This window comes from Oncorhynchus kisutch, linkage group LG8 (genome assembly GCF_002021735.2).
Source record: "Oncorhynchus kisutch isolate 150728-3 linkage group LG8, Okis_V2, whole genome shotgun sequence".
NCBI lineage: Eukaryota > Metazoa > Chordata > Actinopteri > Salmoniformes > Salmonidae > Oncorhynchus > Oncorhynchus kisutch.
In genome coordinates this window covers 61,738,249-61,755,221 of record NC_034181.2, presented here as the reverse complement: position 1 = coordinate 61,755,221, position 16,973 = coordinate 61,738,249, and the positions used below count along the sequence as shown (strand labels likewise).

Below are 16,973 nucleotides of genomic sequence, written 5' to 3'. Positions count from 1 at the left end.
CTTACATTAAATGTATACAAGAACCGAGCGTTAGTGCCAGCCACTTCAGAGTGACTAACACATTATTTATTCATGTTGATCTGAATGTTGCCATTTATTGTGCACAAATGGAAACATTTTCCCATGTTATTGTTGGTTTGCCCATGTTGTCGTTTGGTGGCTCCATGCTGCTGGAAATGGATGCCATTCTTTTAACTGGGGGAGCTGCTGCCGTTTTGTGTGACCTGAAATGTAAGACAATAGTGTTAGCTAATCAGTTAAATCTATTTATAAAGCCCTGTTTACATCAGCCAATGTCACAAAGCACTATACAGAAACCCAGCCTAAAACCCCAAACAGCAAGCAATGCAGATGTGGAAGCACGGTGGCTAGGAAAAACTCCCTAGAAAGGCTGGAACCTAGGAAGAAACCTAGAGAGGAACCAAACTCTGAGGGGTGGCCAGTCCTCTTCTGGCTGTGCCGGGTGGAGATTATAACAGAACATGGCCAAGATGTTCAAACGTTCATATTTGACCAGCAGGGTCAGATAATAATAATCACAGTAGTTGTAGAGGGTGCAACAGATCAGCACCTCAGGAGTCAATGTCAGTTGGCTTTTCATAGCCGATCATTCAGAGTTAGAGACAGCAGGTACGGTAGAGCGAGAGAGTCGAAAAACAGCAGGTCTGGGACAAGGTAGCATGTCCGGTGAACAGGTCAGGGTTCCATAGCCGCAGGCAGAACAGTTGAAACTGGAGCAGCAGCATGACCAGGTGGACTGAGGGCAGCAAGGAGGCATCAGGCCAGGTAGTCCTGAGGCATGGTCCTAGGGCTTAGGTCCTCCGAGAGAAGAGAAAAGAGAAAGAGAATTTCGGATAGTTCTTATTTTCCTCAATTAAGTTGGAAAGAAGGCCAGCATCCCGGAGTGACCTCTTCACTGTTGATGTTGAGACTGGTGTTTTGCGGGTACTATTTAATGAAGCTGCCACTTGAGGACTTGTGAGGCGTATGTTTCTCAAACTAGACACTGTAATGTACTTATCCTCTTGCTCAGTTGTGCACCAGGGCCTCCCACTCCTATTTCTATTCTGGTTAGAGCCAGTTTGCGCTGTTCTGTGAAGGGAATAGTACACATGGAATAGCCTTCATTTCTCAGAACAAGAAAAGACTGATGAGTTTCAGGAGAAAGTTCTTTGTTTCTGGCCATTTTAAGCCTGTAATCGAACCCACAAATGCTGTTGCTCCAGATACTCAACTAGTCTAAAGAAAGCTAGTTTTAAAAGTTTTCGGCTGTGCTAACATAATTGCAAAAGGGTTTTCTAATTAGCTTTTTAAAATCAATTAGCCTTTTAAAATGATAACTTGGATTAGCTAATACAACGTCCCATTGGAACACAGGAGTGATGGTTGCTGATAATGGGCCTCTGTACGCCTATGTAGATATTCCATTAAAAATCCACTGTTTCCAGCTACAATAGTCATCTACAACATTAACAATGTCTATACTGTATTTCTGATCAATTTGATGTTATTTTAATGAACAAAAATGTTTCTTTTTTTTTTTTAAACAAGGACATTTCTAAGTGACCCCAAACTTTTGAACGGTAGTGTATCTTATAACTGCCTCGAGCTTAGTTCGACTGTCATACCCATCAGAACCCAAAATATAAGATTTTTTACTCCAATGTTTGGAAACAAAGTCAATGTAAACAAGCATGGTTAAAATATATTTTTTATCTCATAGATGGTCAGGTCAGTCCTGGCATTCATAACTCTGTTTATTCATTTGAGAGTGGTTTCTATTTCTCAAGCACCATCCCTCAGCTGTTTACCAAAACAAGTGGTGGGGTACCCGCTTTGTCATTTTTTTGAACTCCGGATTACCCCTTTAAAGAGTGATTGAATTTGGGCCTTTTGACTATAACACACAGGGCCACCCAAGCTCTAGTTCTATTTCCTGGTTACTTTTATGTGTACAAATGTGTGGTCTGGTTAGGAATAAAAACTCATTTGCAGAGAAATAGCTATGATATTAATGTGGGAAGTGAAAAACCTTAATGGTCAGTAATCTGCGATGGCAACGAGACAGGAATTCATCTGAAAAGTACAGAAACCTATTATTCTTGACTCTGCTCTGGAAGCCGAACTTCATTACCACAATACACTCAGAGTTTTTCCATCTCTACCTTCTCATGATTTGATGGTACGGTATTTTCCCTCAGCCTTCCCTCGATATAAAGTTCAGATTTCACCGCACTTAGTTGCAGTCTGTGTTAATCTCCTGCGGACATGATAAAAACACAGCAGATGTTGTTTTTCAGAACTGTACAAAGAAAAATTCTGTCAGCAGCACAAACCTACTGCTCAACGATGTCCTTATTCTATAGTAAAGAGGGTGTACAGAAGTATAGAGCTAACCTCATGACAGCTCTATTCTTTTTTTGCCGACGCTGCTCTTGCTCAGCAAAACCCAAGTGGTTTCATTGATTTACTCTACATAAATATCGCTCTATTTTAGACAGGCAAATCTCCTGGTGTGCTCTTAAAACCTCTATAGGATCGGTGGGTCCCCCGCGGGACGGGTGAGCTAACGTAGGCTAATGTGATTAGCATGAGGCTCTTAATCAAATAGCAATAAACAGTGGATATGATTTCAGGTCTGGAAAATCCGCTCTTTCCACATCCTGCCCCTATCCTCCACCCACATCCCTGTCTGTGGTAGCAGTTTAATGGTCTATGGTGGCTGTAGAGCGAACAATAGAAATGGGACTCATTTTTAACAGCACAGATAAGCACACACACCCTGCACCCAGCCTTAACCCCCAGAGGCTTGTTTATCCAACATATCAACTGGCTCACGCTCCTGAGAGCCAATGGGCATTATCAGTTCCTGTACTGGTCTACAGTGAACCAGACCCCGTTCCTGCCACCTCTGGGAAAATATACACAGAACCGGAAGCACGCTTATTATAGATAATTACAGTTGAAATCTCCCATTCTCTCTCTTTTGTTCTTTTTTTCCCCCATCGATGAAAGGATGGGAGATTATATCAACAAGCTGCGTTTAATACTATTCTGTCTCCGTGTTGTTAGGGTCAATAACCCATGTTTCTTTTAGAGGGGAAAAGGAGGGAAATCTGAGCATGATAAACTGTGCGGGGTCACATGACTGTTCCTGGGGGAACTGAATATGTGTAAATGGTGAGAGGTTTATTTCAGTGGAACTCGCTGGTGGAGATGATTCCCTGTAGGAAAATCCCAGAGTCTGCCAGCCTCTATAAAATAAAGCCTGACAGAGAATAGGATTAACGGTTTTAATGAAAACCATATTGAATCGTTCCCTGCCTCCAATTATCAGCACATTTCTTGGTCCGGGCCACCATGGGAGGACCAGATGCATTTAAGAAAGGGGGCAGATGGATGAACCAGGAGGATTCTGGAGACGTCAAGCAGAAACGACCCCTTCGCCTCACCTCCACGTGCTCCTCCTTTCCGGGGAAAATGTTATCTCACCCTCCGTGAATGTGGTGGAGCATGGGGGCATGTTAGGGTTGAGAGTAGCCATGGTCACAATTTCCTCTGTGGTTAAAGGAGCCGTCTTATGTCATACTGCCCTGAGAGCTGACCTGGTTACAGACGCTCTGGCCTGTCTAGAAGGAAACTATGACTGTTACCGGGGACTGAGAGGAAGACAGAGAGGAAGCTTATTCCATATGCGTTACAATTAATACAGGCTACCACATGCATGTGCGCTCTTGCGTTCCCCGTTTGTGTCATTGAATCGATCCCATATTGTTGTCATCCATTCATTAACGTAAGCTAAGACTCAATTAAGTGGATCTCACCAACTGTATTGCCCATAAGGGATGGTATCATTGGATTCATTGAGGCCACTGACAGAGAGGACCGTGATAAGCCTTAATAGTCCCTTTCAGCTCCTCCGCAGCCCAAATACACATCACCTGATACACCGTGTTTGACATTCCCTTCAAAAGACTATTTTCCATTGCTTGCTCCCTATTATCTAAATCCCCCGTATTGTACAATCTGGAGAGCTGATAAGTAAAAGGACAAATATTGAACACCTGTCTGGAGCCTGCTGGGTTACACTGTTCCCAACATAGGAAACATATAGGGGATTTATTCGCTGGTATTCAGGTCTGACGCTCGCAGGGTGTTGCGTCAAATCTCCTCCCCTGTGTATTCTATTCACACCTGCTGGGGCTTTACAACGTCCCTTCCTGAGGCACCGCTGTCGAGACATCGCCCATATCCACAGCTTTCATGTCGCCGGGGTATCAGCAGTTTGAGACATGGAGGGTTGAATGTCCCCTCTGGTTTTTGTTTTGTGTGTCATTTGTTGAGGAAGGCGTCATGTGGCTTTCAAAGACCCAAAAGTCCAACTGTCACAGACTGTCATGCTGATAAATGAGGGCTTGTGAGGGAAATGCACACCAGGCCAGGCCTCCCTAAATGAGTACTCAAAGCCGACCACAGCTTAAACTGGGCAGAGAAAAAACTTAGGGAAGGGCCGTAAATGCCTTTGACAACTAGTTTGCAGGTGATTTCAGATGATTTCTGTTCCAAATCTGATATATTAAACAGGACAGCTGTCTGTTCTCAGACACATATGAGTCCACTATTTGTAATTTTCCCCTATGGAGAAATGAGGCAGGTTTAGCCATTGAAAATAGAGTCCAGCATTTTGAATAATCAGAGAGAACTAGCATCAGTATGTAAGGTATCTGTCCACTGCCACATGGGACAAAATGATCTACTGCTAGTGTGCACTGAAAAGAGACTGCATATTTCATCACAAACCATGTCAACCTGTAAATCATTTTAATAATGAAAACAAATTACAACACTATCTTCATTAATTGGCATGTAAAGTACACCTACAAACATATTGGCTATATTATGGATATTTGCCCAGCTTGACCCTTCCTTTCCTTTCCCGGCTAGGCAGTGGAGGCTGCTGAGGGGAGGACGGCTCATAATAATGACTGGAATGGAATGGTATCAAATGGTTTTCATCTGTTTAATACTATTCCATTCACTTCATTCCAGCCATTACACTTGATTCAGACATTATTATGAGCCGTCCTCCCCTCAGCAGCCTCTGCTGCTGGGAGTTATGTGGGAGGCAGGGTTGCGGTCAATTCCATTTCAATTCCAGTTGTCTTTAATGCTTTTCAATGAGGAACATTTGGAATTGAAATGGAATTGACCCCAACCCTGGTGGGAGGAGTGAGGGCCGGTGGACCCCTGTTTGGTTATTTCTCCTGGTTTGATTAGTGCCCTGAGAGTGAGAGGCCATGGGGCCAGAGAGGAGCTTTTCCCAGAGGCAGGCCTGCTATGTGCCCTCCGCTCGACAGTAACTGGGATTCCACACACCACTGTTATTTCAGTAGTCTTCTTACGCAAACGCCAGCTTTTCTCACACCAACGCAGCACTGCGACAGGACCGGATGCCAGAGAACAGCCCAGATAAGCATAGGCAGCAGGACATGGTGTAAGATCCAAACACGTAATGCAAACAACAAAACAGAAATGTCGGTGTTGTCAGTCATTTTTGTTTACTATCTATCGGGTAGCTGTTTCTTCGGGTAGCTGATTATTGTTGCTGATTGGTAGAGGTTTTTAAACAAATGTAGCTTAGTGTAATGAGTTTACACACATAGAACATGTGAATGAGATCCCTCTAGTAAGCAGATCAACTAGCAGGGTGAGTGTGTTGTCTCACTTTAATATTTTAGCAGTACAGTACGGGTGGTGTAGGCCAGAGATGCAGTGTGTACCGTACGGGTGGTGTAGGCCAGAGATGCAGTGTGTACCGTACGGGTGGTGTAGGCCAGAGATGCAGTGTGTACCGTACGGGTGGTGTAGGCCAGAGATGCAGTGTGTACCGTACGGGTGGTGTAGGCCAGAGATGCAGTGTGTACCGTACGGGTGGTGTAGGCCAGAGATGCAGTGTGTGTGTTTCCAGTCAGTGGATGATGTTAGGAATTGAAAACCGGTCAAGGTGTGGAGAAATGCACGAAGCAAAATACAAGGGGAACAACTTCTATGTTTAAAGGTTTAATAGACAGACAACCGGACGGATGGACGGACAGAGACAAATAGACATGCATAGATATAGGAAGTCATTACTTTGAGAGTTTCACAGCAAATCTCTCCCCCTCCAGAGGGGAGGGCAGACCTAAATACTCTTGCCTTATCTCTGCGTTGTTTCACCCTTCCATGCCTGGTGCCAAAGCATTAAATCAAGGCTGAGACCTTGGGGTTGAATAGACTATACATTTGAAACGTCTTAATCGCTTAAGGACACCTATGGCTGATTTTATGGCTCAAGGGCCCAGATAGCAGTTACTTAGTCCTGCTTTACAGTGACCTCTAGCATTAGAGAGGGTACCTAAAGGCCAAATTCCATTAGGGAATAATCATCAGAAAAGAACAGGCCCACAGTGCCCTCATTTAAACCACAACGCCCTCTGTACCCTGAACTGTTGTGTCCGGAGGCTGGCCCCGCAGACTTCTCTACACAACAGCCCTGTTTACACTGGCCATCTAAACCAGCTTTTTACCATGTGCTGGAAAAAAATAAGCCATTATGTCTGAGGTCCTCTTTTTTGAAATCTCCCCCTTTTACAAATGAGGTCAATGCAATTAAAGAAAATACATTGTTTTTTTTGTGTGAATTAAAACAAACACAGCACAGTATTACTCAGAGTACCTGGCAGGAGTCGGCTCATTTCTCAGGGATGAAACTTAATTAGGTTCTGTTTTTCGACTTGTAACTATTATTCCCATCTCCCTTCAGTCTAAATTGTGTACAGGAATAAATAAACCCAACAGCTGCAGGATAACCTCCAGACCAAACTGTGAAAGTTGTGTGGCTGTTTAGCGGCCTGAGAATTAAACATAATACCCTGCTCTTTTAACATGCACAGTTTTTCTTTCCACTCTAACCCCGGGCCCAGGAACCCTGCTGCACCCCTCCATGTTAGGTGCACTACAGTCACAAGACTTGTTAGAACAATGTTCAGAGTTACTCTCGTAAATGTTAGAATTCCTCCAAATGACCCTGTTTCATGGAAAATCCAGTAATGTCACCCCAGATTGCAGGTTTTAGTTGAGGTTATGACGCATACAGCACCAGGGCGAGTGGGGAAGGAGGGCGCCCGCTGAAACCGTTTTTAAAAAAGAAGTCACCAGAGCAAATTTCTGCCTGTCTCTGAAAATATGAACTAGAAAAGGCGAACATGGCCTAGAAAATGTCCTGCAATTCACTGAGTTTGGGTTTGATCTCCCTGTAGTGAACTACACTACCCAGTGGCCTCTGATCACCTCTGACTTTCACCTAGAATGCTGCTGCCCCCACTCAGATCCAAAACCAGACCTTCTCAGATAGTTCACTATCTGATGAGACATGATGAGGCCATGATTACAATGGCTGTCACGTCATGCTCCCGAGTGGCGCAGCGGTCTAAGGCAATGCATCTTAGTGCAAGAGGCGACACTACAGTCCCTGGTTTGAATCCAGGCCGAATCACATCCGGCCGTGATTGGGAGTCCCATAGGGAAGCACACAATTGGCCCAGCGTCGCCTGGATTTGGCCGGTGTAGGCCTTCATTGTAAATCAGAATTTGTTCTTAACTGACTTGCCTAGTTAAATAAAGGATATATAAATAAAATACATGTTAAAAATCCCTGGTGTGAAGGTGGATGTGATTTTAATATAATGTTTGTGTTATGTGTTGGTAGTACTTTAGGCATAGCGATTGCAGGTCTCAGATGTCGTTTCCACATTGGTGGCTGTGCTGGTCTCTCCTCAGAGAGATCTCCATCATATCAAACCTGCTCTGGAAAGAACATTACATACCATGCTCTGGTTCCCTGTGAGGAGCTGTCTCCCTCTGGCCTTGTATTAAGACACTGGAATGCACCTCCACATTCCATTCCTACTTTATCTCTTGGAAGAGGAAACGATCCCAAAACGTCGATTACGGCGCAGATTACTTAGTGTTGTGCAATGACAGTGTAAATACAGGTAGGTGGGTCTAGGCGTGCATATTTTTTTGACGTTTTAGAGGTCATGTTACTCTAGCTGATTGTCCTGGGTAATGTAACGTAGGAATGTAGTAGATGGACAGCTTCATGACGACCCTGGAAAGAACAATGATAGGTTATGCTTATTATAGCCCTTCAGGTCCTACAGGAGAGGGAAGGACTCAATAGCCTTCAACTATACTGTGACACAGGACACATGCTGGCGATTAGCAAGGCTGTTACAGAATTTGTTTTGGAGTTGAGTTTTAAAGAGACTGTCCATGTAATGGCAATGACATCATGATTTTCCAGTAGCAGGGGTAGAGAGCCAGGGGATTGAAGAGAGGGAAGATGCAGTGAACTTAACTTAAACACACGCACACACACACACACACACACACACACACACACACACACACACACACACACACACACACACACACACACACACACACACACACACACACACACACACACACACATACACATACTTGGGGACAGATGAGCTTATGTGCAGGGGTTTGGGTTGCAGCGGTTGAGTAGAGCTGTCTGCAGTAAGTCAGGATGACCTCGTCCTCAACAGGTGGTCTTGGTTGTGTACAACGCCTCCCATATTATTTACTCCTCTCTTGGACGGGTCCCTTCTTTTCCTAAACACACACTGAGATGTTATTAGCATGTGTGGTTACAGTAGGCAGGCTGTGTGTGTGACATTTGATCAGCTCTGTCACGTCTCTCTCTTTTTCTTTCCATCTCATACATGGAAAGATAAACATGTCCGACACAGAGAGTGGCTGTGATGGATCTTGATCCAGCACAATTGGAAGGGGGGGGGGGGGGGGGGGACAATCTTAACCTTTTCACAAAGTTCACATCACTGAGTGGTGCGCGTGAAATCAAACGTGAATGGTTGACTGTGCGTGAAATTATTTAAAAGGATGAGGCTCAGAAAGCAGGTTCATGAATAATACTCTCTCACTGCTCTGGTGTGCTACCTCTAGCTCGCAATGCCACGTTGAATATTATTTCATCTTCAGGTCTAGTATTAGTCATAAATGTAAATTGGTGTTTGTGGAATAAACTTAAATCTGGGATCAGGGATAGGCCTGTAAATGCAGCACCTAGCCTCCTATCTGCTGTAATTGAGGGGGTGGTAGAGCAGCACTGAGCCGTTAAACTGCCCTTCGCCCTGCAGGCCACAGAGAAAAACAGCCCTATAAAACACAATCAAAGCCCTAAGCGCGTCCCTTAACACTGACTTGTAGCTGCTAATTTTCTTGAGCCAGTCAACGCCTGTAAAGGAAAATCCCCCTTGATTCCACAGGGACCTGCAGCGTTCGTTCACTACACTCGGAGTTTGTGCCTGTCTTGACTGTGGCCTGTTTTACACCAGCGATGGGAGCTGACAGCTTTATGAGGAGACCAATCAAAGCTGCCTCACACAAACCTTTGGCGAGGAGGGGATTCGGGGCTAGAGCGGGCAGGGGGCATTTTATGGTCAGCAGCACAGTTCGGCACGGGCAGTACCTCCATGCCATCCACAGGCTTGATAATAGTCCAATGTTCCCATTTTGTTTAAAAACGGGCAATTAACTGTTACAAGCAATTCCTGCTTAGACTATAAACGTACTGCTGTGATTACTAGTGCCTCCATGGTCTCAGTATGTGCGCTGACTGGTGGAAAATGAAGCATCATTTGAAGGTGGGATGATGTTGAGGATGTTTAGTTCAGTCAGATCAGGACAGGTCCTTGGAAAACACTTCAACCCACACCCTCTATAATGACCCGCTGTCCTGTTCATGCTCGGTTAGTACTGTGCACCCTGCTATTTCCTGAACCTATTTAACCTGAGGGATGGGAGGAACTGATTGTTATGTTATCCTCCCTTTCATATTCTACATGGTCCCCCTCCCCCATTCCCCTCCTCTAACTCCATATCTCTCTTTTCTCTAGGACATACTGGACGCTTCATCAAGGCTCTGTTCTGCACCAGTCTCCTCTTCCTGCTAGCCCATGTCTCCTTCCAGATCTGCCTGTACACTATCCCTGACCTGGACCATGCGCTGGGAAACAACTGTGAGTTAATATAGACGTCTTTGACACAGGCCGTTCCATTGCCATGTTTTCAGCCAGCATTTCTTAACAATGGCCCGTGCCATACATAAGGGGCTTGTTTAGGTTCAATCAATCACTTAGACCTCGTGTCAAACTCATCCCACGGAGGGCCGAGTGTCTGCGGGTTTTCGCTCCTCCCTTGCACTTGACTGATGAATTAAGGCCAGTGATTAGTAAGGAACTCCCCTCACCTGTTTGTCTAGGTCTTAAAAATAAAAAAAAAACAGCAGTCACTAGGCCCGCCTTGGAATGAGTTTGACACCCCTGACTTAGTCGAAAGAAACTCCATGAAATCATAGCCTCCACCTCTGATTTATTTTGACATATTAAGTCCAGCTCTCTTCACGCTCAGTCGACAGCTCTGTCATTAGCCACCAGCGTGGAATGCTATAAGGGATGCTTGTGAATGCTCCATGCTTACAACCGTCCGACTGTAGAATATGTGGATTTTGTTTTGTGGTCTGCACTTATTTCGGCCAACCCAAATAAATGTGTCCTCAAGGAGCTTTAATAGCTAAAGCAGTGTTCTTTGATGTCATATTATTTGCTTCTCTGTGAGCTAGTCCACCATGCTGCCTCCAGCTTCAGTCTGTCCATGCCTCACAAACCCGTTCAAATACCGACACGGTGGCTTACTCCCAGAGATACTGGGGACTCATGGGAACATCTATGGTAGCTGTACGCTATGTTGTAGTTTTTCTGTCTTTGCCTTGCCCCCCCCCCCCCTGTAAAACACTCCGTGGCAGAGACAGAGTGGCCTGGGGAGAGCTGGTAGTCCTAACACTCTCTGTCTTTACAGGTAGTTTGTGGGAGACGCTAGCGAGGCATGTCGGTGTATCCAGGTATGTGAGGAGTATTTGGAAACAGCACATTGGGTCTGTGTATCTTGTCACTGAGGATCATGCCTCCCTGAACTGTGTGTGGAGATCATTTACTGTTATTTGCAGAATTTAGCCAATGTTCACTCTTACATCTCTTTTTGTTCTTTCTGTTTGTTCTTTGATCTTATGACTCACTGGTTGTGGTACATGTTATTGTTTATGTACCCTCTTTACTGTCTTTGTGTAAGTGTGTGAGAATGTACACCTTGTAGTTCATCGTTAGGTCTTTGATGACCTTTGACCTCTGCATGTGTCTCTTTCTTCTAGGCTGCCCCTGGATGACCCGTGGGGTGTGGTGCGTCTGCTGACTCCTGACCTGGGGGTGTTTGTGATCTCCCTGGTTACCCTGGTGGTGTGTAACCGGCTGGTCAAGAAGAGAGATGACATCACCTTCCTGTCCGTAGCCTCAGACTCAACACAGGGGGTGAGTGGTTATCTACTCTATAGACACAGACTGGGCCTCACCGCTATACTGCTATTAATATGGGACATATGTGGGACATGCACACCCCCACACATTTCTCATGCAAGTGCTAGGTAAAATACCCCAGGAACACTTATATCCAGTGCTACATTTCTCTCCATTTTGGACTGATTTGTTCCGGAACCTATTTGGCTAGATCTGGTATCTTTCGTGTCATGAAAAATAATTGTCACTTTTTGCAATATAAAAATTTGAATAAAAGCCATCAAAGTTCATTCGAATTGCTTATTTGTTTATTCTCCTGCGCCCAGATAAAATGTGAAAAAGTAGATTAAGAGTTGATTTGGGTTGGGCCGGGCCGGGTTTATGGTTTGCGCAACACCGTAACCTATGTTTGAGACCAACGCATGGCCGTGGCTGTGTGAGAAGCGCGCCAGTATCTCTCACATAACTAGAATGAGATTCATTTTCCATGATCCCTCTCTGCTCTGATAGGCATGAACCTGCAACTGTCATCTTTCCAGCGTTGCACTTCATGCATTTCCTTATTTAAAATATATATATTTCACCTTTTTTTAACCAGGTAGGCAAGTTGAGAACAAGTTCTCATTTGCAATTGCGACCTGGCCAAGATAAAGCAAAGCAGTGCGACACAAACAACAACACAGAGTTACACATGGAATAAACAAACATACAGCCAATAAAACAATAGAAAAAAAGAAAGTCTATATACATTGTGTGCAAATGAAATGAGGAGGTAAGGCAATAAATAGGCCAATAGTAGCGAAGTAATTACAATTTAGCAGATTAGCACTGGAGTGATAAATGAGCAGATGATGATGTGCAAGTAGAGATACTGGTGTGCAAAAGGGCAGAAAAGTAAATAAAAACAATATGGGGATGAGGTAGGTAGATTGGGTGGGCTATTTACAGATGGACTATGTACAGCTGCAGCAATCGGTTAGCTACTCAGATAGCTGATGTTTAAAGTTAGTGAGGGAAATATAAGTCTCCAGTTTCAGTGATTTTTGCAATTCGTTCCAGTCACTGGCAGCAGAGAACTGGAAGGAAAGGCGGCCAAAGGAGGTGTTGGCTTTGGGGATGACCAGTGAGATATACCTGCTGGAGCGCGTGCTACGGGTGGGTGTTGTTATCGTGACCAGTGAGCTTAGATAAGGCAGAGCTTTACCTAGCATAGATTTATAGATGACCTGGAGCCAGTGGGTCTGGCGACGAATATGTAGCGAGGGCCAGACGACTAGAGCATACAGGTCGCAGTGGTGGGTGCTATAAGGGGCTTTGGTGACAAAATGGATGGCACTGTGATAGACTGCATCCAGTTTGCTGAGTAGAGTATTGGAAGCTATTTTGTAGATGACATCGCCAAATTCGAGGATAGGTAGGATAGTCAGTTTTACTAGGGTAAGTTTGGCAGCGTGAGTGAAGGAGGCTTTGTTGTGAAATAGAAAGCCGATTCTAGATTTGATTTTGGATTGGAGATGCTTAATATGAGTCTGGAAGGAGTTTACAGTCTAGCCAGACACCTAGGTATTTATAGTTGTCCACGTATTCTAGGTCAGAACCATCCTGGGTAGTGATGCAAGTCGGGCAGGCGGGTGCCGGCAGCGAATGGTTGAAAAGCATGCAGTCGGGAATGCGCGGCAAATATGTCAGTGAAAAAACAGCATGCAGATTAAACAGGTCTTTTGCAATATTTCAAATACAATCGAGGGAAAATACAGGTTGGAAAGCAAATTTCTCCTGCTGAGAAGAGAACACTCTATGCTGTAGTCTACCAAAAGATTTGATCAACTTCCAAATATTGTTTTACAAAAGAGAAAGAGATGCTTTCAGTTCCACATCATTGGGTGAGTCAGTGAAAGTGGGAACCATTTTAAGGACTATAATTTCCTCCTCGATCTGTCTCCACACCTAGACCTAGGCTATTGCTGGATTCAAGACAAGGTCGTTTTTATTTATCTCAGTTTGTCCGTATCAAAGTAGCCTGCCATTTCGATCATTTGTGCAGTATTAAAAAATATTCTGCCAAAGTCTCCAGTCATGTAAAATGACGTAGAATTGCATGAAATGCGTTTATAAAAGTCCCCCAAAAATGTCCCATGTGTGCAACTTCTGTAAGTGCCTCTACTCTACTGCTCGATGCCACTATGCAAATGCAATGATATGCATGCAATGCTTTATTATAAGTGGGATTTTTTTTAATACGTTCCGGTATCTCGTCACACCCCTCTCGCGCTCACTTTTTGGTCCGGTACCTCCCGATTGACAAATTAAGCACTCCTTATATGGTAATACTCCGAGCCATATATAGAGTAGTGGCAATGGTCATGTGCTGCGAATCAGTGAGTCACAAATAATAGGCAGTGTTCCTGGCTTCCACCACTCAGGAAATGGAAGTGGTTGAGTCACTGCTGCATGGGCTGCTATATATAATGGAACTTTAGAACAGTACATTCTAATGGAACGTTATGGCACCCAATGTCTTGTCTCTGATTATAGAGGAGGGTTATGGCTGAGGTCAGTGCTGGAATGAATGTCTGAGCTGGGCTGGCCATGTCCGCGCTTGCCTCAAGCTCTTCCACACTGTTCATATTAATTTCATGTTTTGTGCACAACCGTTTCTTAAATGAAAGAATTCTTGAGTAACAAACAAATTTGTGTATAATTACTTCCCTTTAAACATATTTCAAAATTGCAGATTATATAGGACATCGCATTCAGAATATTCACAGAAGACGCACAGCGGTATGCTGATAGCACTGTTGCGCAATCACTGCTGGTAAGAGAGAGATTATTATTCTCTGTATCTTGTGGTGAAACAGTGTTGTGGTATGCTACAGTAGTTTAGTGTTACTGCTCTCTGGTGTGTTAGTGTTTGTTGTGGTGTTACTGGAGCAGAGAGAGACACAGGGAGGTAATGGGGAGTTTCCCTCAGACCTGGTGCTGGTGACAGAGGTAGGTATTGTTCCACCAGCTGAGTTGGTTTCCTGCTCTGCTCCACAGTGTGGGAGGCTAGCCCATCCTCAGCCTGCCTGGGAAAGAGAGGTGCTCCCCAGACGTAATGCTGCCTCCAACGCATGGGCCTCTCTCACTCTCTCTCTCCCTCACTCTCTCTCTCTCTCTCTCTCTCTCTCACACACACACACACACACACACACACACACACACACACACACACACACACACACACACACACACACACACACACACACACACACACACACACACACACACACACACACTCACTGACGTTTCACCATCCAGTCTATTAGTGGAAGCTTTTCTCTTCCATTTTCATTGTCGCCGACAGTCTCGGCTGCTCTTCACTCTCCAGACTACGTTCTACTTTCAATCTAGTTTTTTTCTCTCCCTCTTTTCGTTCTTTCTGTTGCCTTGTGCCATCCGAACACACTCCCTGTACAGCTGCCCGGAGCAACAGTTTTCTACTCCTGTCGTAGCCAGGGCAACCATCCAAACAAACACAGCCTGCCCCAATCTGTGTCAGAAAATGAAAAAAGGGCCATGACTCGATCAATGATCAAACGCAACCAAACTGCTGTTGAGCCTCTTGTCCACTCTCTATTACATTGCTTCAGAAGTGCTGTGCTGATTGAGGGAGCACTCTGAAGATTGATTGCCATGTGTTGACTGGGTGACAGGGGTTGCCCCTCTGCTCTGCTCAGACAATACGTCGTTCAGACAGACGACCACTAGAGCCCTGCCATCGGGTGCACTGCAGTTCTCCCTTCCCTGGCTGTGCAGTACACTCAACACCAGTTGAGCAGCGCTCTCTTCTCCCACGTGCCCACTTTCAGACCTGCACACACATCAAAAACAACATTCTCACAACATCTCTGTGACGTTCCGACCGCAACATTCTGCGTCTGTTCCTATGTTTGGGAATGAGCTGCTGCCTCCAGCCAGAGAGGCTTAGACAATGGTCTTTAATGTGGCCGGGAAACGGGAGACTGTGTTTGTGAAGTGGGCAGTGTAGTCACATCCTTTAACACATACAGTATACCTCACCCCACCCTCTCATCATACGGCGTTCACTCTCCCTCTGGCTCCCATGGTTTCACTCAGAACTACATCTAAGGGAGGACAGGGGAGTCAGCAGTGGTTTGTCAGTAACAAAAACATTCCTGTCTTATTTTGTAGAGGAGGATTAGTCTTCATGAAAACTCCATGTGCAGCTCCAGAAACAGAATCACATTTGGTTGTGCACGTGGCTAACCCATGACCCTGTCCCCCCTGCTGATCCAGGGTGTATGGGAGGGATGTCGTGCGGGTGACAGGTTGTGCATGTGTATGAGGGATGGTGTACTGTATGTGTGAGGAATGCCACCCCTCTTAGCCCACCCTAAGCAGGATTCCTCAGTGATGAGACTCCCGTGGTCAGAAGGTTGACTTCACACGCTGGGGGTGTCAACGACTCCCCTGGAACAGGTCACACTGAGAGGAGGCTGGAGTAGGCCAGGCAGTCATCAGAGCAGCAGTTAAGACCGCAGAGGAGCCACTGGACAGTCAGGAGAAGAGAGGGGACATGATGGAGGGAAACAGGGAGGGATGTGAGGGAAAGAGAGGGAGAGTATAACAGATGGAGAGGGTGTATTAGGGAGATGGAGCGTGATGAGAGTGATGTTGATGATGGTCTCTTTGGAGGAATCCTAGATGAAGGAATGTTCTGGGTGCTTGACCGTTCTGCCTCCTAGCAATACTTCTCTCACAAGTCCTCATTAGAAGGTTAGAGAGGCGCCTGAAAGAAGGGAATAGTTAGTGAGAGGCAAGCATCTGTCTAGAGATACTTCTGGTCATAGGATGAGATAGGAAACGCTGTATTAATGAAACATGAGGGAGAGTGGGGAGAGAGAGGCCTACTTTCCTTGTGTCTGTCTTTTGATCATTCTACCACTGAACAGTCAGCAGCACACAGACTAACCCAAACGCTCTAGGTTAAACAGAAGACTACAGGGACTCCGGGTAGTTGGAATCCCACACACACAGACACACACACCACACACTCTGCCTCTTATACAGTATTCCATCATCGAGAATAATGTTGCTGATGCTTACGATAATGCATTTTTGGTCATGGAAAGTTGTAGATAGCTACCTAGTGTACTATCTAGAACCTTAAACGGTTCTTCAGCTGTCCCCATAGGAGAACCCTTAGAACCCTTTTTGGTTCCACATTAAACCCTTTCCAAAAATGGTTCTACGTGGAACCAAAAATGGTTCTCCTCTGGGTACAGCCGAATAACCCTTTTTCTAAGAGTGTATGGGCACACTGGGTAACTAGTAGTTGAGATGTGTTTTGGTGCAGGTGTTTGTCAGGGAGTTTCCCCTTTTCTTTATTCCACACATCAATAGTTATCTTCCTCTTGCCAGACTCAAACAGACACATAAAACAGCATTATAAACTCTCTCCCATTGCTTGTTATTCTATTCGGGAGTGTAACGGGGTGAGACGGCCAGCCGGTGGCTGGTTGTCTCATGCCA

The 16,973-nt window shown here is 45.1% G+C and overlaps 1 protein-coding gene across 2 annotated transcripts in view; it reads left to right on the top strand.

The window, feature by feature from the left end:
• Positions 1–16,973, top strand: part of LOC109895281 (piezo-type mechanosensitive ion channel component 1-like) — a 73,606-nt gene that overhangs the window by 30,075 nt on the left and 26,558 nt on the right. For both annotated transcript variants that reach the window (XM_031830775.1, XM_031830774.1), the window contains exons 3-5: positions 9,987–10,109; positions 10,948–10,990; positions 11,297–11,453. In XM_031830775.1, coding sequence (XP_031686635.1) covers positions 9,987–10,109; positions 10,948–10,990; positions 11,297–11,453 — 323 coding nt within the window. The remainder of the gene's footprint in view (positions 1–9,986; positions 10,110–10,947; positions 10,991–11,296; positions 11,454–16,973) is intronic.